General features: G+C 36.9%; 1 protein-coding gene across 1 annotated transcript in view; it reads left to right on the top strand.

Annotated features, from left to right (window-relative positions):
- The window catches only part of klg (klingon), a 541,049-nt gene that overhangs the window by 420,878 nt on the left and 96,095 nt on the right, over positions 1-24,076 (top strand). The window contains exon 3 of the mRNA XM_073962243.1: positions 831-965. Coding sequence (XP_073818344.1) covers positions 831-965 — 135 coding nt within the window. The remainder of the gene's footprint in view (positions 1-830; positions 966-24,076) is intronic.

The following is a 24,076-nucleotide window of genomic DNA, read 5'->3' as shown; positions in this document are numbered from 1 at the left end:
TTGTTGATTACTTACTTTCTTCAACTGAGAGTTGTTCACTGTAGTTGTTCACTGCCATTCATCAAGGCTGCTTCGGCATAACCATGAGTCTCATCTCACACACAAATAAAACGAACTGTAACCGGGAAAACTGCACAGAAATTGGGTCACTAAACTATTCCACTTAACGTAAAGTTAAATATTTTGTCGTTGCTTTTGTTTAACTTTTTTTGTTTGGCTTCGCCCACATAATTTTTTTTACTTACAACTTTTGCATTCATAAAATTAAAAGAAAGAGATTACATGGAATGTTGTAAATAAATGAATAAATATTTAATATAATGTTTTTAATTTTATGAAAGATTTTCGAAAGTGGATGGAAAATAACAAGAATTTGATAATTTGGTGAGATGCTTTGAGAAAGAGGGGAAACGTACATAAGTGCTAAATGGGAATGCTATGGGTTCTTATGAATGTATAAGTAAAGCTGAAATATTTGTTTAAGATTTTATAAATTAAGATTAAAATAAAATATATTATGTTATGCTAAGTTTCTAATATCAAATTTAAATATTATTAAATCGTAGTATCGTATTTATTATACCCCACTTTATAATTAGGCGTATGAGCAATATTTCTGTACATTTTCTGTAACATACATGAATTATACGCCACATAGTTTTGGAATGTCCGTATACATACATTATGTTCAGAAAACAAAATTAAATTCTTGTAAATCCAACACAACAAATTAATCACCATTACTTAATGTTTAATCGCCTCTAATTTCAATACAAAACATTTAAAATAAATTCTCATTAATTTCCATGAAATTTTTATTCTATTTACAGCCACTAATATACGGCCGCTTAGTAATTCACCACAAACGGTTGCCGGTAATCAACCACGTTTTCTATCGCGAGGACATACATATCGTGCCGTTGTGGGTGATACACTGGTTCTCCCATGTCAGGTGGAAAATTTAGGTAAGTACCATTAGACCAACTAAAACAGCAAAATACAATCTAAACAAATTCGTAACACACACAAAAACAACAAAACACATCATCAATAAACATAATTATTTAAACAATGCTTAATGATGATAACTCACATGTTTGTATGTATTTAGTAACATTCAGAAAGAGTGCTATACTCGGTAAGCCAGTCAGTTGCCATTCAACAAGCAAATGTTTTATTTCAATACCACAATTATTCTCTCTTCTGAATGACATTTTGACCAGTTGTCCTGTACTGTGTGTGGATAAATGGAGAATTCAAATAAATGTTTATTTTTATGTGGAAATTTTATTTCATTTAAAAAGTAATTTGTATACAAAATGTTAATAGTCTTTAATTGTTGGACTCTGGTGTTCATTATCATCATTATGATGGAATTGAAAGCCAGACATGAATGACAACAACTCATTATTGTTATTAAAAATACAAATTTTGTATGGGTTGAATATGTTATAGTTTTAGTAAGGAACATTTAGGTATTTGAAATATATATGGGGAATTCTGAGTAAAGTCAGACACTTTAGAGAGTTTTTTATGCACTTTGTGCAAATTATATGCGTTATACAGTTTTTGGCACACTAAACTGCACACGATGCTACATCTTAGCGGCCAAAGTAAATCCTGGCAAATGTGTACAAGTGATTTTGATTATTTCGCGATTAACACGCATTTTAAAATGAGCATTGCATGCTACAGTTTTATTTCAAGATTATACACCATTTAAAGGAATCCAAAATTTACTTGAACATTCTCCATATCTTTCGCTAGATTTTAGCGTGTATTCGAGAAGTGGTTAGAATAACAAATGCATTTTTTGCGTGAAATTTAACTAAAATAGAAGAATAACTCGGACCTATTTTCCCTAAATTTTCATCAAATAACTGATAAAATAAATTTGAAAAATATCTTCTCTTACAAAAATTTTATAAATTTGCTCAATATAAAACAGATTTGTATAGTTTTGGATTCATTTGAATCTTCGCGAAGTTTAGATTACGTACATATTTTTTAATATTTTTCAGATGCATAAACAGCTGGAATTTTATTAAAACAATTTGCAAACCACAATTTTTTTGAATTCTTTCTTAATTCACGCTAAAATTTACAACTTTTTCCTTAAAATTATGGGGCCCTAGTAAAGATATAGTATGTAGGAAGCCATAAATGAACAATATTTCTTAATATAATGAATAGCGTTTTAATAATATTTTGTCTTATAATCAGAATTGAAACCACCATAACTGTTATGCGCAATAAACAAAATTAGTATCTCGAACAGATTTGAGAATGTGCATTTTTTCTCAATGCATGTACCGAAAATCGTTCATGTAGCTACAAAAAAAATTTAATTTTTTTGAAATGGAATATTGAAAAAATTTACTTTTCCTTATATACAAATTAGTTCTTATATTAAGGTCCAAATAGAAAAATGTTTTTTTATACCCTCCACCATAGTATGGAGGGTATATTAAGTTTGTCATTTCGTTTGTAACACATCGAACTAATCATTTGCGACCCTATAAAGTATATATATTCTTGATCAGGATAAAATTCTAAGACGATCTGGCCATGTCCGTCTGTCCGTCTGTTGTAATCACTCTAGCGTCCGCAATAATTGAGATAGAGCGCTGAAATTTTGCACCCGAGGGTCTTTTTACCATAGGCAGGTCAAGTTCGAAGATGGGCTATATCGGTCCACTCTTTGGTATAGCCCCCATATAACGGTACCTCCGGATTTGAGGTATTTTGACGTTCTTCGCCACATTTGCAGACCGAATTAGCTAAAATTTGGCACTTAGGGTTCCTAGTGATCAACAAACTTATATCCCAAAGGATATGGGCATAGGTCCATGTTTTGGTATAGTCCCCATATAACGGTACCTCCCGATTTTCGGTATTTTGAGAATTTTAGCCACAATTTTTAACCGCACTATCTGCAATTTGACATTTGAGGTTCTCAGTGGTCATGAAACATCTCCACGAAACATCGTCAACATAGGTCCATGTTTTGGTGTAGCCCCCATATATCGGTACCTTCCTATTTTCGGTATTTTGAGAATTTTAGCTATAATTTTTAACTGAACTAGCTGTAATTTGACATTTGAAGTTCACAGTGATCATGAAACATCTCCACCAAACAACGTCAACATAGGTACATGTTTTGGTATGGCCCCCTTATAACCGTACCTCCCGATTTTTGGTATTTTGAGCATTTTAGTTAAAAATTTTAACGGAACTAGCTGCAATTTGACATTTGAGGTTCTCAGTGGTCATGAAACATCTCCACGAAACATCGTCAACATAGGCCAATGTTTTGGTATAGCCCCCATATATCTGTACCTCCCGATTTTCGGTATTTTGAGAATTTTAGCTAAAATTTTTAACCGAACTAGCTGTAATTTGCAATTTGAGGTTCTCAAAGGTCATGAAACATCTCCACCAAACATCGTCAACATAGGTCCATGTTTTGGAATAGCCCCCATATAACGGTACTTCCCGATTTTCGGTACAGTAGAATCGCGATAATTCGTACCCCTATAATTCGGAATCTTCGATAATTCGTATCAAACTGCCGGCCCCTTGAAGCCATTTCCTTCGCATTTTAACCCCGGTAATTCGAAATCCTCGATAATACGTAGAAAATAGCCGGTCCCTTGGATTACGTATTATCGAAGTTCTACTGTATTTTGAGAATTTTAGCTACAGTTTTTAACCGAACTAGCTGTAATTTGCAATTTGAGGTTCTCAGTGGTCATGAAACATCTACACCAAATATCGTCAACATAGGTCCATGTTTTGGTATAGCCCCCATATAACGGTACCTCCCGATTTTCGGTATTTTGAGAATTTTAGCTACAGTTTTTAACCAAAATAGTTGTAATTGGACATTTCAAGTTCTCAGCGGTCATAAAACATCTCCAATGAAACATCGTCAACATAGGTCCATGTTTTGGTATAGCCCTCATATAACGGTATCTCCCGATTTTCGGTATTTTGAGAATTTTTGCTGCAATTTTTAACCGAACTAGATGTAATGATCGGTATTTTGAGAATTTTAGCTAAAATTTTGTCTATTCAAAAATAATAATATCCACCCATATGACAGATCCGCCGTGAGTCGAACTTCCGCATTATGGCGTGATGAAATTTTTGTTAGAGACCCTGTGGGCCATCAGAATTAGCGTTATATCTTTGTTCACGGTTGCTTAAGTGATCTACAAAAACAACAAACAAAGATATAATGCTAATTCATGATGGCTTACAGGGTCTCTTGCAAAAACTTCATCACGCCATAACGCGGAAATTCGACTCACTGCGCATTCTACTCACAGTGTAATTTAAGCAATATTGGGTGGCAGTAGGAGTCTATCCATTGTCGAAAAGCTGTTTCACCTAAAATTGTGAAAGGACCCTAATTATTCCATTTTATTTAAGACTATTTTATGGTGGAGGGTATAAAAAGTTCGGCCCGGCCGAACTTAACGACTTTTTACTTGTTTTTTTTTTTGTAAGCTTCCTAATAAAAAATAGAAAAAAAAATTGTAAAAAAGAATCAGTAGGCTTTGCTGACAGAGGTATACCCTCAGTCTGTGTGAATTGAAACACCTTTTTCCCAAAAAGGCTATATATTTAGTGTAACGTGACCAAATGATCACGCACATAAAACCAACAACAGCAAGGCCCCACAACCCAAGAACGTCACAATCAACCAATACACACTGTTGGGTTAATAATATGCAATTATTTGGGAGGGGTACGTTACAGTGCAATTTGAGTTGATCGATGGAATAACAACTGCGGTCTAATTCTCATTCACTTTGTATGACTGCATACTTAAGTATTTCAGTTTGCTGTGGAAACGACAGGCTTGCTTCTGCAGGGAGCTAGTCATACGGGCTCGAGTACAACTAAGTAGTCTGCCAACTTACACGGTAGTCTACAGAATGTTGGGAAGTATTTTTGAGAGCTACCCCCTTTGTGCGTTGGCTAATACATTCACTCCACCCCCGTGTGGTGTTCCACTCCACCCCCGGGTGTTGTTCCACTCCACCCCCGGGTGTTGTTCCACTGCACCTTCGGGTGTTGTTCCACTCCACCCCTGGGTGTTGTTTCACTCCACCTTCGGGTGTTGTTCCACTCCACCGCGACCCGAAAAACTGAACCGAGTGGCCGAACCCTGTGACGATCCACCATTCTGGTTCTATCTCCTCCAGAGTTTGCTACCTTCTGGCCCCGGCCGTGCTCAGTCTGGGGCAGTTCTTTTCCTTTGGAGATAGATTTGGAATCGTTCGCATAAAAGTAAATTTTAAGGTAGCTGTTTGTTGTTGTTGTGTTTTATGTGACATTCTGTTGGTGTGTGTGTTGGTTTTGTATTACTTTCTGTTGGTGTGGGAGTGTTTTGTATGACATTCTGTTTGTGTGTGTGTGCGTGTGTGAGCATTGGTGTTACGCTAAGGTAGGTAACATTAGATGATTATTTGTTACCATAGAATCTATACCCGCCCTACCTGCTGACGATTCGTTATTTGTCAGCCCTTGTATACCTCTTAAAAGACGACCCTCCCCTTTCGCGACGTTATAAACTCGTTTACTGATTCATATTTAAAAATCTAAAACATATATTTTACAAACGAACAACATGGGTTAATGATTTATATAATATTAATAAGAATTGCAAATATTTAAGAAACAGGATCTATGAATATTGTTAAATAGGATAGGGAATATTAAAATTTAATATTTACGTATCATAGAGCAATTGACAACAACAAAAAAAACTAATAACTATGACTGTTTTTATGATGATAAGGGATCGCCAATATTTATGAAATGAATGATATCTCGTTTTGGACTTACCCAATTTCTCCAACGTAGTCTCCAGGCCTGATGACGGTTGAATATGATGCCACTTCTTCTATTAAAAGGTGAAATTCATTCCATAAGGATGATGCGATCAGATATGTTAACAATTAGGTGTGCTCTTAATTAGGATAAAAAAAAATACAGGAGGTCCTTCTTCAATATATTGCAACCGCAAACGTGTCTTCCAAAATCTTGAGATATTGGTCACGTATTTCAAATGTTCAAATATAAATTCACAATATGACCAAAATTATCTATAAGACGTCTGATACAGATATAGTTTGGATTTTGAGAAATCTTAAAATCTTGAATTAATATTGAAAATGCGTATATCCCGTCAAGGAAATCTTGATTGTGTATTTTTTCTTCTTCAAATTTTCGGCAATTGATTTTTGATTTTATCGTAATAATAACGTGTCCAAGGCCAAAAGCAATTCGTCTCAAAGGACTATAGGATATAAATTTTCGATACAACTGGTATCCTTTAGTTTTTCCTTACTTTTAAAGGATATTTTCCCACAGGAATCTTTAGGTATACAAATATATTTTCGATGACTTTTAAAAAAAATTACGTTTTCGATATTTTAGTTCTATTCGAATTGGTATGTATTCAGGTAATATCCCCAAAAAATGAAAAAACATTCCTTTTATATATTTGAAGTAGACAAAATTTCTTTTGTTCGGCCTACTTTTAATTCAAAGTTCATTGTGAACAGTACCACAACCTATGAGGAACCTGGACTTGGACCATGGTCACAAATCATACCCTGCTTAAAAAAAAAAAAAAAAAAAAAAAAAAATAGTAATGCAACTTATTATTAATTTTTTTTTTATACTATGTCCAAATATCTTTTGTATGATAAATTCCGAGTTTTCCGGTTTGCTTGTCTTTAAGTTCATAACTCACCCTTCCTACTTTTCGAACAACCTCCGCCTGTACGCCCGTCGGAGCTAACTTGGCATTGTAGTGCTTTAGGTTAGAACTTTGTGTAAAGTTTCTTCTTATTACTTCCTGACCTATCTCGAATCTTCTCATTTTCGATTTAAGATTGTAAATCCTCTCATTTTTCTCGTGTGCTGACTTAAGTTTAGACTGTATCGAATCCCTTAAAATTGTAAACCTGTCCTTTCTTTGGATGTCCAAATCGCAATCTTCCAGTATCTGCAATTTTCTTAGAACTTCAAAATCTTTCCCATGAGTAATCATGTGTTGTCCAAAAATTACTTGATAGGGCGTTTGATTTGTTGAAGAATGAATGGTGTTTCTCAATGCACAGTTGACACTTGGCAAGTATATATCCCACTGACGATGGTCATCTTTCACATACGCTCTTAGAGCTGCATTTATAGACCTATTCACTCGCTCACTAGCGTTCGATTGTGGGCTGTAAACTGGAGTTAATTGATGTTTGATACCAAAAGTTGACAATAAATTGCCAAATTCTCTACTTTTGAACTGTGAACCGTTATCCGAAATTATTACCTCCGGAACCCCAAAACACATAAAAACTTCATCCCTTAAATAAGAAATAATTGGTTGCGAGACCAATTTCTTTAAGGGCTTGACAAAAGTAAATTTTGAAAAGTGGTCTAAAACTATAAGTATTCCTACATATCCATTTCTAGTCCTAGGAAAAGGTCCAATGAGATCCACGTACAACCTCTGAAATGGTCTTTCTGTTATAACCCTTTGACCCATTGGCGGTCGTAAAGTTGAAGTTGGCACCTTCGTTGTCTTACAAACATCACACTTTCCAATATATTCCTTTACGTCCGTTACTAATCTTGGCCAGTAAAAATATCGTCGTATCATCTCTGTGGTTTTGTAAATACCACAATGAGACACATTTGGCTGATTATGAGCAGCATAGATAACTTCGTTTCTCAATTCTCTTGGAAGCACTAACTTCCAAGAATGCTGATCAGTCAAACTTCCATTGGAGAAATGAACCCTCTTGTAAATGTATTTACCATCAATTTTGAAGTCTGGGTATTCCGACTTCATAAGGGCGTCACGCCATCTAGCATATTCTTCTCCGCAAAAGGCTTCCGAATTCATATCTATGCTCGGTAACACTTCTAATTCTATTTCCGAAACAGTATCATCAGTTACAAAGGCTCGTGATAGAGCATCCGGCACAACATTCTCCCTGCCCTTTCGGTGCTCAATCGTGAAGTCGAAACCCTGTAATTTTAGTGCCCATCTGGCCAATCGTCCCGATAAGTCGTTCTGACGCATCAACCACTTTAAACTGGCATGATCTGTCACAACCTTAAACTCGTGTCCCTCTATATAAGCACGAAATTTCTTTATCGCCAAAACGACGGCTAAGCATTCCAATTCGGTTATTGTGTAATTCCTCTGTGCTTTTGTAAGTTTTTGTGACATATATGCTATGGGTCGTTCAATTCCGTTACTGTCCTCTTGAGCCAAAACTGCTCCCACCCCCACTGTACTAGCATCGCACTGTAAAACGAATGGCTTCGAAAAATCAGCATGAGCTAATACAGGTGCGCTACACAACTTCTCTTTTAACGTGTTAAATGCTTTTTGAGCCTCTTCTGTCCATTTGAATTTCCTCTTCTTAGACAATAATTCCGTTAATGGGAAGGTGCATGTCGAGAATTCCCCAATGAAACGTCGGTACCAACCGATCATTCCCAAAAATTGTCGAAGAGCCCGCACTGTAGTTGGCGTAGGAAATTCGGATATAGCCTTCACCTTTTCTGGGTCAACTTTAAGGGTTCCTTCTCCTACCACATATCCTAAGTATTTCACACTTTTTATTGCAAATGAGCTTTTCTTAACATTTATAGTAAGATTTGCATTTCTGAACCGCATAGCCACTTCTTGGAGATGTTGCAGATGTTCCTCAAATCCCTCAGATACAATCAACAAATCATCCAAATATACGAAGACTCGAGATTTCAAATTGTATGGGATGACTATGTCCATCAATCTGCACATTGTTTGGGGTGCATTGCAGAGCCCGAATGGCATTCTTGTAAATTGATACAAGGGTCTATTTGGAATTGTGAAGGCGGTTTTCGGTTTTGAGGAGTCATCTATCTTAATTTGCCAAAAGGCATCTTTTAAGTCCACTTTGGATATGTACTGAACCGCTGGTAATCTTGACAGAATGCCTTCGATATTAGGTATTGGGTATGAATCTTTAACAGTCACGGCATTTAGCTTTCTGCTATCTACGCAGAATCTTACCTTCTCTGGCTTCACTATTAATACCCCAGGGGAGGACCATGGAGATTGTGGGCATTCTTCTATTACACCTAATGATAGCATCCTATCAATTTCTGTACATAATAATTTTTCCTTCGCTGGTGATATAGGATAATATCTCTGTTTGATAGGTTTCGCATCCCCGGTATCGATATTGTGCTCAACCAAACTTGTGCAACCTAAGCCTTCTTTTTCCGAATTTGGGAACATCTCCACAATAGCATTTAATTTTCTGCGTTGTTCGTCCGTCAGATGAATACAATCAGAGTTATCACTGTGACTATTGATTTCAGAAATTTCCTTTGTTATATTTAGAGATATTTTAAATTTATTCCAAAAATCCATCCCGCATATTAAATCCTGTTTTATGGATTTGATTACCAAAAATTCAAATGTATACTTTTGATTTTGAAAGGTAAATTCTAAATTCACTACACCTGAAATGTTCTGTCTATGTCCATCCGCAGTTCTTACGTTTCCGTGACATTTCTTGAAACTGCGTTGGATTTCTACCTTTTCAGCCAAATTTCCCCCAATAACACTCCTATTAGCTCCACTATCCAATAGGGCAAAATACAATTTGCCTTCGATAGATAATGGCAAAAATGGTCTAGTGTCATTGTCTTTCATCACTATTGATGCAACCGTACATTTCTTTAATGACTTTAAATTTCTCCAGAAATTCCTCATTCGGATAGCACTACGTTTTGATTTGGCTTTTTTATCTAAACTATAAATTTCACATCCTTTTTGGGTTTCTAACAAGTCCTTTGGTATCAGTTCAAATTGACGGTCAAATATTATTTTGCTCCCTTCACTACCCTCGCAATTCGTTGTATTGTCTATTTCCGTATTGGTACATAAGGATGTCCTTTCTTCTGTAGAAGGACATCCTTTTTGGAGTTTCCCGACTTTTTACAGTTTACACAGTTAGGTTTGTATGTATCCTTTTGTCCGCAACCGTAACAAAAAACAATTTTCTTCTGCAAACACTCCTTATATGTGTGTCCACTTTCTCCGCAATTCCAGCAGACAATTGTTCTTTTCAACTCCATCAAATCACTTTCGACTATTATGTCCTCCATTTCTTCTACTTCGTCACTAATTTGACATACTTTTCCTTTCTCACGGTACTGTCTAAAACGATTAATAGCTTGAGTGTCCCCAATGAACTTTTCGTGTTTTCTAACAGCCTTCCGTAACTCTGCCACGCTACCAATATCGACGTGCAATAATTCGTGACGAATTTCCGATCGTAAATTTCTCAGCAGTGTTTCACACAACTCTTCATCACTTATCGGTGATCGAAGTTTATCGCATAATCCCAATATAGAGTCACAGTAGTCATCAAATGTTTCATTCGGTTTTTGTTTTCGACGACGTATGTCATCCCTAATGTCGTAATCGTTATAGAATTCCTTATATTGCCTTTTTAAGGCAGTCGAAAGATCGGTCCAAACTACATTATCGTTTTGGCGGTGATATCTCCAAAACCACCCTAATGCTTTGCCGTCAAACAATAAGTGAGCATACCTGCATAATAATCGAAAATCGCCACCAAGAGTGTTTGAGGTCATAATATTGACCCTATAAATAAACTCGTCTATAGGAATATCATTACTTTTCCCGGAATAAGTTAATCTCCAGTTCCTTATTATGGTCATGGTCTTTTCTGATGAATCGAAAGGTACACTAGGCCTACTAGTTACTTCTCTCGGAAGAGTATTTACCGTGGAATTCCCTGCTATATCGCTCATATTCCGACCTAGATCTAATCCTGAAAGCAGAGTTCCGATTTCGCTTGTTATTGAATTTGTTATTTCTCTCCTCATATCAGAAAGAGATTCTGAAATCATAGTACGTACCCTATTTTCGTCAATTGCATTTGACGTGCAAGTGGGAGCATCCGTTGTTTCCCTACGAAATCTTCCGGAATTATCTCGAAAATTCCTTGTTCTAGATCTCGTGACTGGTCCAGTTTCGTCTTCACCGTCGGCAACTAATGACACACTATTATTCATCTCTAAATTTTCCGCTGTTAAATCCTCAAGACTTCGGGTAACAGGCATTTTCAAAAATTTTAAATTATTTCGTTATTTAATATATGTATGTGGATAAAAATCCAAAGAAAATCTATTTAATAGCCGCAAATATAGATAAATGTCACTACTCGGGAAAAGGTTATCTTACAAAAAGGTATACTCGATATTAGCATTAACACCAATGTGTTGAATATCATCCCTGAGGTATGTTTCTAGATGAACATCTAGATACACAAATCTTCCCAGAAATGCATATTCTTAGAAATTGTATCTGTGTTTATGGGTGATTGGCCGACAAACTATCAGCCTCCAATTCCGACTTATTCCACAAATAAAATTTCAATGAATGAAGTTTGCATATTTTAGAAGCAACTTCACTGGTTTGGTTCACCCAAAACGTTCAAATCAAAATTCCAGTGAAATTGTCATCTAAGATGTGTGTATGTATAAGTATGTATGTGTGGAAATGTCAACACACCTCACAGGGTATCAAAATCCGAAAACCGAATTAAGAAAATTCCGCCTTGAAGTATGTCTACATTTATTATGGACCTCAACAGATGAAGTAGATGACATTTTTCCTTCAATAATTGTGTAGCTGTTGAGGCCCCACGTTGGGCGCCATTTAATTTATGTGACGATCCACCATTCTGGTTCTATCTCCTCCAGAGTTTGCTACCTTCTGGCCCCGGCCGTGCTCAGTCTGGGGCAGTTCTTTTCCTTTGGAGATAGATTTGGAATCGTTCGCATAAAAGTAAATTTTAAGGTAGCTGTTTGTTGTTGTTGTGTTTTATGTGACATTCTGTTGGTGTGTGTGTTGGTTTTGTATTACTTTCTGTTGGTGTGGGAGTGTTTTGTATGACATTCTGTTTGTGTGTGTGTGCGTGTGTGAGCATTGGTGTTACGCTAAGGTAGGTAACATTAGATGATTATTTGTTACCATAGAATCTATACCCGCCCTACCTGCTGACGATTCGTTATTTGTCAGCCCTTGTATACCTCTTAAAAGACGACCCTCCCCTTTCGCGACGTTATAAACTCGTTTACTGATTCATATTTAAAAATCTAAAACATATATTTTACAAACGAACAACATGGGTTAATGATTTATATAATATTAATAAGAATTGCAAATATTTAAGAAACAGGATCTATGAATATTGTTAAATAGGATAGGGAATATTAAAATTTAATATTTACGTATCATAGAGCAATTGACAACAACAAAAAAAACTAATAACTATGACTGTTTTTATGATGATAAGGGATCGCCAATATTTATGAAATGAATGATATCTCGTTTTGGACTTACCCAATTTCTCCAACGTAGTCTCCAGGCCTGATGACGGTTGAATATGATGCCACTTCTTCTATTAAAAGGTGAAATTCATTCCATAAGGATGATGCGATCAGATATGTTAACAATTAGGTGTGCTCTTAATTAGGATAAAAAAAAATACAGGAGGTCCTTCTTCAATATATTGCAACCGCAAACGTGTCTTCCAAAATCTTGAGATATTGGTCACGTATTTCAAATGTTCAAATATAAATTCACAATATGACCAAAATTATCTATAAGACGTCTGATACAGATATAGTTTGGATTTTGAGAAATCTTAAAATCTTGAATTAATATTGAAAATGCGTATATCCCGTCAAGGAAATCTTGATTGTGTATTTTTTCTTCTTCAAATTTTCGGCAATTGATTTTTGATTTTATCGTAATAATAACGTGTCCAAGGCCAAAAGCAATTCGTCTCAAAGGACTATAGGATATAAATTTTCGATACAACTGGTATCCTTTAGTTTTTCCTTACTTTTAAAGGATATTTTCCCACAGGAATCTTTAGGTATACAAATATATTTTCGATGACTTTTAAAAAAAATTACGTTTTCGATATTTTAGTTCTATTCGAATTGGTATGTATTCAGGTAATATCCCCAAAAAATGAAAAAACATTCCTTTTATATATTTGAAGTAGACAAAATTTCTTTTGTTCGGCCTACTTTTAATTCAAAGTTCATTGTGAACAGTACCACAACCTATGAGGAACCTGGACTTGGACCATGGTCACAACCCCTACAGCACGAGAGTCGACGACCCGAGCAACCGTATGAACTCCGAGTGGCCGAACATCTACTACACGAATCACCGAGTGGGCGAATCCTAGACACCGAGTGGCCGAACACATACATGGCTAATACATTCACTCCACCCCCGGGTGTTGTTCCACTCCACCCCCGGGTGTTGTTCCACTCCACCTACGGGTGTTGTTCCACTCCACCTACGGGTGTTGTTCCACTACACCTTCGGGTGTTGTTCCACTCCACCCCTGGGTGTTGTTCCACTCCACCTTCGGGTGTTGTTCCACTCCACCTTCGGGTCTTGTTCCACTCCGCCTCCGGGTGTTGTTCCACTCCACCTCCGGGTGATGTTCCACTCCACCTTCATGTGTTGTTCCACTCCACCTTCGGGTGTTGTTCCACTCCACCTCCGGGTGTTGTTCCACTGCACCTCCGAGGGATGTTCCACTAGTCAGTACTCGTAGTATACTGTGAAGGTTAACATAGAATTAACACTAAGTAACCGCGACCCGAAAAACTGAACCGAGTGGCCGAACCCCTACAACACGAGAGTCGACGACCCGAGCAAGCGTATGAACTCCGAGTGGTCGCACATCTACTACACGAATCACCGAGTGGCCGAACACATACGAACTCCAAGTGGCCGAACATCTACTACACGAATCACTGAGTGGGCGAACCCTATACACCGAATCACCGAGTGGCCGAACACATACGAACCCCGAGTAGCCGAACATCTACAACAGGAATCACCGAGTTCCCAATTAACTTCATATTGCCTACTACCTACCATCGAACCATCGAGTTCCCGACTATCTTCAAATCGCCTACTACCGAAAAGCGAATTATCGAGTTCCCGTTTATCTTCAAATCACCTTTTACAAAACAGCGAATCATCGAGTTCCCGATTATCTTCAAATCGCCTACAACCAAACGGCGAATCACCGAGTTCCCGATCACCATCAAATCATTTACTGAATCCCTAGGCAATTATCCTTCTTATCGTATTTAAACATCAGTACATTATATATTAGTTTTACATCAATAAATATCCGATTTAACCCCCAGGAAAGGGAGATTACTCGTCTTATTATTCCGTAAGGTTTAGTGGGTCCTTATGGCGACCCTAGACACGACTAAGTTTACCCCAGCACATACCCCTAACTGTACTTAAATGAAAGCTTTGATCATTTGTGTGGGTGGTACTCTAAATAATGGACCTATAGGGCCCACATTTGAGCATAAACTAAGTTTCAACAAAATATTTCGAGATTCAAAGTTTTGACCAAATCGGGTGCACCGTTTATGAGATTTTTCGCTTACATTTTAGGTAATGTTTTCGAACTTTTGTTTGGGAGGTACCGGAAAGAGTGGACCTATAAGCCCCATCTTCGATTTTCCTCTAGTGTTGGAAGAAATATAACTTTTGGGCCGGAGGTACCCAAAGAAGTGTACCGATAAGACCCATCCTAGAACCTGATTAATTAGGGCAAAATATTACGATTGCAAAATTTTGGATCATGGTTTATCCGTTCGAGAGTTACCGCGCACTCCATCCACAACAAATGATGTCATAGCGGTTTTTACAGCTTTCACACCATTTTCTCAGGAGGTATGGACTTGGCCCTGAAAAGACTGCACCTTCGTATTGAAGGCAGCGAATACAAGTTGCTACAACAAAAATCAAAAGGATTGGAGAGGAGGTCTCAAACTGCACTTTTCCGAAATTTTGTGTGGGAGGTACCCGAACGAGTGAACTGGTACAGTCTATATTCGAACTTTATCTATGTGGACCAAATCGATTTGTCCCTCCGAAAGTTATCGTGCGCAAAATTTTTCCGAAAAAAATTGAAATTGTGTGGGGAAAGTACCCGAAAGTACCCATCTTCAAACTTAAATTAAGTTTGGGCAAACGAAAGCCAAATTTTCGACCGAAGCGGTTCATCCATTCGAGAGTTATCGTGCGCACCAGCCAGCCAGACAGATAGACGACGGACATTGCCAAATCGACTCAAAGTTGTCTGAAACGGATTTCGTCCAAACATTATTATTTCGGTGAGGTCCATTTTGCCCGTATGAAAGTGTATATACCCTTTTTAGCATAAATTCTGAGTATAAAAATATGCACAGTGCGATGCAATATTTGTACTCTACGATTTTTTAGTATTTTTTTTTTTTTATTGCACTACGGTCAATCACAAAAATGTTAAGACCCATTTGGTTGTGGTGTTCCAATAAATATTATTTTTATAATATTTATATATTATTTCCTATACACAAAATAGGATAAAACAAATATACAGGAATGTTTCATATCAGCTCGCGAACCCCACGACTGTGAACGACAAGTCCATATTTCTTTACAAAACTGACTGAAAATTACGATATCTTACGAATTTATTTCCAATAGAGGCAAAACTTTACACATTGTAAAATATCTACCAAACGTTAATCAGCTTCCAAAAAGTTAGATATCGGACAATACCTTCGGGTATCTCAATTACAACAGTTTATAATTTTTTGCTAAAGTTTAGTTAAGAAGATGTTTGAGAGTCGTTTTGAAGTTTTTTTGCCGAAGGCATATTTTACGATCTGATGACAACGATATGATTTTTTTTGGTGACCAACTGGTTGATTTGTACTGTAAATATCGACAGGAATGACTCACATTATAAGATGCAATTTTAATATATAGTTATGTTATAGTTTTTCTGTACATTCATGCCTGACTGATATTTCTTTTTACATCCACACACAACTAGGCGGATATCTTGAGTAACTCCTAAAGGAGGTGAACCGCGCAACACTCACATAGATGCCTTTATATTTTAAATATAACATTTTGTTTCATAATACGAACTAGGAATAGATTTCCCAACGCACCGATTTTCTACTTTAGTTCTCCACTTTTGCATGTGATGTTTGGAGATATGAACTTTAACTTAGTTTTTCCATTAGAGTTCTGTCCACCCTTGGGACGTATACCGTCCAATGTCTCTCATTCGTATGTCTTTCTGGCATAGGTATTTTTTTAACCTCAGCATTTATATTTACGAGGGTATATACGGGCAAAATGTGCCTCAGCCAAATAAGACCTCAAGTATGTTTGGACGAAATCCGTCCCAGACAATTTAGAGTCGATTTCGCAATGTATGTCTGTCCCCCTCTCTGGCTAGAGCTCAAGATAACTTTCGTAAGTTCGCAGATTAGCCATATCGGGCCACTCCCTCGGGTACCTCCTCCACAAAAGTTAAATTTTTTTCACAAAAAATTATGCACATGCTAACTCTCGAAAAGACTAACCGATTTGCTCCATACTCTGCACATCGTAATATTTTTACCAGACTTAGATTAAGTTCGAACATGAACTATATCGGCCCACTCTTCGGGTACCTCCCACACAAAATTTGGAAAAGTGCAGCTGAATACCTTCTGTCGGATAGTGTTAATTTTTATTGTAGCCACATGTGTTCGCTGCTCCCATTACGATGGTACAGGTTTTTAGAGGCAAGTCCATACTTCCTGAGAAAAATGGTCCGAAAGCTGTAAAAACACGCTAAGGCACCATGTGCAGTTGATGCAGCGTACGATAACTGTCCAAAGGGTAAACCAGTTCGATCTAAAATTTGGCAGTCGTGATAAATTGGACGAAACTTAAATCAAGTTCTAAGATGGGCCATATCAGTCCACTCCTTTGGGTACTTCCACGACAACAGTTCAACACTTTTCGCTAAATTGGTGCGCACGATACTCTTAAAGACAGTAACCGATCTGGTCCATACTTTGCACATCGTGATATTTCTACGAGACATACATACATATATATGGTTATAATGTAGACTATAAGTGTCAACTCCATCGGTTACCTCCCACACTAAATTTCGGAAAAGTGCAGTTTAGGACCTCTTCTCTAATCGTTTTGATTTTTCTGGCATCAGGTTGTACTCAAGGGCCTTTTACGATGGTAGAAGTTTTTTGAGTGGCAAGTCCATACTTTTGTGAGAAAATGTAAAAATACCCTATGGCCTAATACTGCGTTGGTCCAAACTTTGCATATCGTAATAGTTCTTCGAATATTAAATAAAACTCGAAGTTGGTGCTTATGGGTCTACTTCTTCCGGTACCTCCCCACAAAAGTTTGAAAGCAATGGTATGCGCGAGATATAAACGGAGCAACCGATTTGGTCCAAACTTTTGATCTCGGAATATTGTGTCCAAACTTAGTTTATTTTCATTTTTATTTATTATTTACCGATCGACTCCTTGGTGTACCACCCTCCTTTTTATTTAAGCGTGGTGAAGGATCCCTTGGCCATTTTTAAAGAAGATACTCCTAGCGTCCTTGTTTACAGTGGGCAAGCCCATGTTTCGAGATATAATGGTCAAAATATCTAAATGATATGGTGAGAGGAATGACTCCCAAAATAAGACTCACTTGCAAAATGGACTATGACGGTCCATTACTTTAATTACCTCCCCTGCAAAACTTTTGAGCTTTAATCCAAACCCATATTTTTGTGGCAAGTGCATACGGCCAAAATTCTGAAAACCCCTAAATACATAGGTTTCTTTGGGAAAGATGTGTGACAAAGCCTCCTCATTAGGCCGGGGCGATTTGAAAACCTTAATGGGCCCTTCGCGTTTCTTATTTCTGGTATTGAACTGAGCAAAAAAGTGCTCTAGATCTTAGGTCTACGGTGAAAATCTAGCATCCCGATTTTGACTTTAAATTTTTTATCCACGTTTTTTGGACATTTTGGAATAAAAAGAAGTGACCCAAACGAACTACAGGCATTGTCATTGTCCCTGGATCCCAATATAATTTTGCATCAGAACGCTTGAATATTTTACTGGTCAACTTTTGTAGGACAGTGTCATTTATCGACATTTTTCGAAAAGTTTGCACCTTCGCAAGGCCAAAACTGCCTGAAGGAGCGTTTCAATGTTTTTGCGATATATTAGGGAGTTCTTAATTACTGTCTTGGCTAAAATTTCCGTGAAAATCCGTGTGTTGGATCGAAAATCTCTAAGGTTTGGCTGTTATATGCCAAAATGTCTAAAAAAAAACGTGGATAAAAAACTTAAAGTCAAAATCGGGAGGCTCGATTTTCACCGAAGACCTATGCTCTAGTGGACTTTTTTGCTCAGTTCAATCCCAGGAATCAGAAACGCGAAGGGCCCATTAAGGTTTTTTTTCCTTCCATACAAATCGACCCAAATTTTTGAGCTTTATCCCTACTTTTGTCGGCACATACGGCCAAAATGTTGAAAACCCCCCTAAATACATAAGTTTTTTTTTTTTTTTTGAAAAAAAGTATTTCAATTCACACAGGCTGAGGGTATATATCTGTCGGCAAAGCCGACTGATACTTTTGTACTTGTTTTTTTATATTTATGTAACGAAATGTTTTTGTTTTTTTTTTAAGTAACAGAAATTCCTGATGATGACTATCGAAGATTGTCGAAATATTGGAAATATAAAACAAAGTTGAGTAATACAAATTTTATGTCTTTTCAATTTTACTGACCTCAAGCTAAATAAACAGAAGAAGAAACTACAATTCGAAAGTCAACAATAATATACAACAAAAAATCTAGTCAAAATATATGAAGATCGGCCCATTCGTTTTCGAACTATCGTTGGTACCTCCTTCAAAAATGCCATTTCCAGAAAAACTCACTTTAAGTTGCGCCTCTGCACACTCTGAACGGTCATATCTTAGTCAATTTTTTCTCCGATGCTTGAAATTTTTTGCGGCATACTCTACCTGTACTCCAAAATAAGATTTTTTCGATTTTCCGATTTTTTGATAGTGATAAGTAAAGATAACGCCTTAAATATAAGAGAGAGGGAGAGCGTATGAAGCTGGACAGATTGACGTCAGCAGAAATACGATTTCCCACGAACGAAATAGATCTTTCGTATATCGATAAGTTCAGCAAAATTCTACACTTAGCTCAATGGTGATGATCCCAACTAGGACTTAATACAAAATTTAAGTCAGTTCGGTGAGATAATTAGACGAAAACTCTAAAAATACCGAAAATCGGGATAAACCTATAGCAAGAAATTTCTGGAGAAAATTTCTTGGGACCATTAACCCAAAGAAGACTAAATACGTAACTTTGTGGAAATTCGGTGTGATTTTCGATGCTAAACTGAATGAAGGAGATCCATTTGATACTCATTGTCAGACAACTGCAACTCTATTCATTCTATTTTAATTTCAGCACTTAAAAATTGCGACATCTCATCCACTTGACATTACATACATTTTAAGCTAATAAACAATAATAATACGCTATGTCATGGCTAACAAAATTCATCATTTACTGTGTCGAGTGCTTACAACAAAAATAATTAAATATAACAGTGATGGAATATAAAAATTCTCTATACATAACTTATTGGTCACGTATAACGCAAATGTTCATTTCTTCGGTACACCTGCTGTCACCATTGTTGTTGTTGTTACAATACCAACTGCTGGGAATTGAACATATTTCAAGCATGGTCATGGACAGTTTTGTGTGTGTGACAGTAACACATGTTGAACACACCATGCTCATGTTTTTTTTTTTCTCTTCCACTCTTCATGTGCATTATAAAATATATGGAAAAAAAGAAAGAAAAATAAACTATATAAAATATATACTTTTTATATGTATAGCTAAAAATAAACATACATCACGTTATTTATAGAAAACCATTAGAAATATAATAAAACACGGGTGCAGAAAACTGAAAATAAATGGATGGCTAACTGGTTGTGACATATCTAGGATAACAGTAGTGACTGGGCTAGCTAGCTGGCTGATGCCTAAACACATTGTAACAATGTTTGCAGGTGGTTTATGCACACACACACATACAAGACATACAAGTACATTGTGTGTACATCCTCAATGTACGGGTATAATGTGGTCAGCTATGCATATATTTAAATTGTGTGTGGTTGTAAATTTTTGCTGGAGTCTTCCCTATGTAATTGTATATTGTAGTTTTTACGCCACCATTATATCCTTATGCTAACAGTCGTCGGTCGGTAAGCTTGTACATTTGCATTTGATGTTATGCATTTCAACAGTCATCTCTGTCGTCAGTATCATATTAAATGACACGTAACAATTTCAACGTTGCTTTCTCTTTTGCATTTATAGTTTTTACTCGTTACTGAGTTTTTTTTTGCAATTTTAATGGAACAGCTATTTTCAACGTCTTTATTACGATAACACAGTCATGGTATTTACAGTGTTTAAACTTTATGTACGGATTTCCTGTGAAAATTTATTGATTTATCGATTTGCTGTGATCAGTGGAATTTTATGAAAGATAATGAAAGAAGAGAAGCTTAATTTACTTTGAAAATATGTATGCTGTTTTGCGGGAGACTCACGGTATTCTTATGTCTGTTATGTCTCCCCCATATGCCAACAAATAATTAGTCTATCCGCAAATCCCAACACAATTAGTAGGAATTACCATGCATTGGGGTTTTGTACCCCCCACTCTCATATTGTCAACACCAGTGCTCTCATGTGAAAATTGTCCTAGTTGCTATATTTGATTGTCTTTTTCTCTACTCTCTTTGTATGTAATTTTTTTGCCATAAAACATTGAATGCCATTCAACATGTCATACGTTGTGAACCATGTTAATAGACCATTCTTGTCATTTGTTTCCATTTTCAGTACTTTCGTTTTTATATCCCCACCATAATATGGAGGGTATCATTAGCTTTGTCATTCCGTTTGTAACACATCGAAATATTTAACGGATACCCTATATAGCGGATAGAGCTAGTGATGCATACGACGCCGATATTCGTCGTCAAATATTGGCTCATTCGAAAAATGTTTCTCTCGAAGACACAAAGCACTGCCTGCTAAAGTGTCCACGCTTCGAAACCGTACATTAGCACTGGTAGTATCAGCGATTTGTAGAGCGTTATTTTTATTTAATTGCTGTCTTATTCGCTAGTGGTTTAATTCAGCCCATCATGCATATTAGATGTGGTGCTAGACAAAAAAACTTCCGAAATGGAAGGCCTTACAATTCATGAAGAAAAACACCTTCGATTTGTATATGTGCGTGTATTGAAGAAGGATCCCAGCAAAATGTTCGATGCCAAAGATGCCATTCAATCATGGGTGCAAGTGATCTGGCATGTCATATTTTTAGCATCTTCATCGATGAATTTTATATGAGCGTGGACCCCAAATTTTATATGAGCGTGGACCCCAAAAATGCTAATGAAAAGATCGGGTCTTTCACGGCTTCGTTTGAACCAATGCAAAAGATGCCATGAAATCACGTCATCGCATGGAACCCCTTCCTTCAAATTTGGCTGGGATACTAGATTGACCAGTGACTTGAGCGTTATTTTTGTTTAACGAGAAATGGCTTTGCTTTTAAACTGCTTACTAGAGTCAAAGTAGCATCTGCTGTGTTTATGGCGGTGCCGAGGTAGACGAGTTCTTTTACTACCTCAAAATTGTAGGATCAAACTTGAACAGTTAGTCCGAGTTCTATTGACGTCTGACGTCAGATCCACTTTAGCAGACTCTCCTCCCCAGAATCTCCTTCAACAATCTTAAAGTTATCAGTTGCATCCTTTATTGATCGACCCATGATGTCAATATGGTCAGCGTAAGCTAGTAATGGTGTAAAATGTGTCATTTGTTTTAATATCTGCATCTCGTATAGGCTTTTCCAACAGAACGTTGAATAGGTAACACAAAAGGTTGTGTCTTGTCTGAAAACTCTTTTGGTATTACACTCTTTCTTTCCTGAGGACCGAGTATCAGTTAATTTCATCTTACAAAGCCGAGTGACTGTTCTTGGGTCTTTTCCAAGATTTGGATTTCCCAGGTCTAAAGCCGCATTGGTATGAGCCAATTATTTCGTTGGTCATAGGCTTTAGTTGTACGCCCAATATCCTGACAATATGTTATAAACAATAGGGAGCAGACTTATACCCTTGTAGTTTGAGCACACAATCTTATTTCCCTTCTTGTGAACGGTAAACAGGATGGTCAGGTTCAAATCGTCAGGTGCGGGTTCTTCCTGCCAGATGTATTTTATCATATACTTATATGATCAGGATAAAATACTGAGTCAATCTTGCTATGCCTGCCGCCTGTTCTAAACATTCGAGCGTCCAAAATAATTGAGCCAGAACATTATATTTTTGCACCCGAGTGTATTTTTGCCATAGTCACGCTCGATAAGTACTATATCAGCCAATGTGTTTGTGTAGTCCCCATATAACTGTACCTCACGAATTTCGGTATTTTGAAAAATTTAGCGAAGTAGGGGAAATCTGACATCTGAAGTTCTTAGTGCTCACATTTGGGGTTCCCGGTGGTTACAAAACTTCTCCACCATAAATTACACTGTGCAACAAAATGGAGGTGAAAGTCTGGGGCACGGAAAATTCCTGTTGGGGAAGAAAGGCTAAATCGATTATTTGTCAATGAGAGCCATACCTAAAATATGTTTGCAGAATATTTCGAAGCTGACAAACGTCATTTTCTGGTACTTTTATAGCGGCTCTTAGAACAAAGGACGAAAATGACATCGAAGGAAGCGAGTTAGAAGGTCGAAGTGTTCTACGAAAACAATCCTCATTCGATTCGACTGAAGACATGCCATATCAGAAATAAGCTAAAACAAGGGTGAACAAAGATATAACGCTAATTCCTGATGCCTTACAGCGTCTTTAGCAAAAACTTCATCACGCCATAACGCCGAATTTCGACTCACGGCGGATCTGACCTTTGGGATTCTTAATATACCCACCAAGGGCTTTCATTTCCAAAAGGAATCATCTCTGCTCCAAAATTTGTGTTCTCAGTGTTATCAACATATGTCCATGTTCTGTTATAGGCCCCACATAACTGTACCAATTTTGGGAATTTTGTGAATTTTAGCTACACTTTTTGAAGGAACTACCTGTTATTTGATATGTCAAGTTCCCCGTGGTCATAAAACTTCACCAACAAAAAGAGTTAACATATGCCCATGTTTTGGTATAGGCATAAACCATATATAATGATACGTCCCGATGTTTGGTATTATTGGAGAATTTCAGCTACACATTAGTTGTGTTCCTTTACATACCATTACCATTTGTTACCATTTTTAACCTGCAAAGTGTTCCTTAACCTCAAAAAGTGGTAAAACTGGAAGCAATTTTAAGAGAGTGAGAGAGGAGAGATGGCAAAATGCATTTCTCTTCTGCCGCAGGTTACCAGACAAATTTCTTCAGGTAAAAAATGGTAGAACTAATTTTTCGACATTTGTTTGACGATTACTTGACAATGAAGAAAAAATTAACAAAAAAAAAAAAGAAAAAGTCGAACGCTGACAAAACAAAATTAAAAACTGTGAACAAAAAGAAGAAATTTGAATTTTTATGTTTCTTTTTGACATTGCTACCAGATCTACCATTTTTTCGTTCCTTTACTTTTCTGGTAAAACTGTTCATGAGAGAGCTATTTTGAGCAATTTTGACAGTTTTCTCTTTTACCACCTTTACCATTAAAAAAGTAAAGGAACAAAGCTATTTTTACCGAGATGGCGGTAATCTGACATTCGTAGTCCTAAGTGAACACAAAACTAACAAGTAAAAAGTATCAGTCGGCTTTGCCGACATAGGTATACCCTCCGCCTGTGTGGATAGAAATACTTTATTTTCCACAAAAAAAAAATGGATTTAGGGGGGTTCTCAAAATTTTGGGCGAAGCATGGATAGGATTAAAGCTCAACAATTTGCGGGGATATCGATAAATAGGGCTTTTTTATCACACTAGCCTACGAAAAATATAATATCACTGTAAACAGGGC

This window comes from Musca autumnalis, unplaced genomic scaffold (genome assembly GCF_047663935.1).
Source record: "Musca autumnalis isolate F117 unplaced genomic scaffold, ASM4766393v1 scaffold_1, whole genome shotgun sequence".
Taxonomy (NCBI): Eukaryota; Metazoa; Arthropoda; class Insecta; order Diptera; family Muscidae; genus Musca; species Musca autumnalis.
The sequence above is the reverse complement of the archived record's forward strand: the minus strand, read 5'-3'. Positions and strand labels throughout refer to the sequence as shown.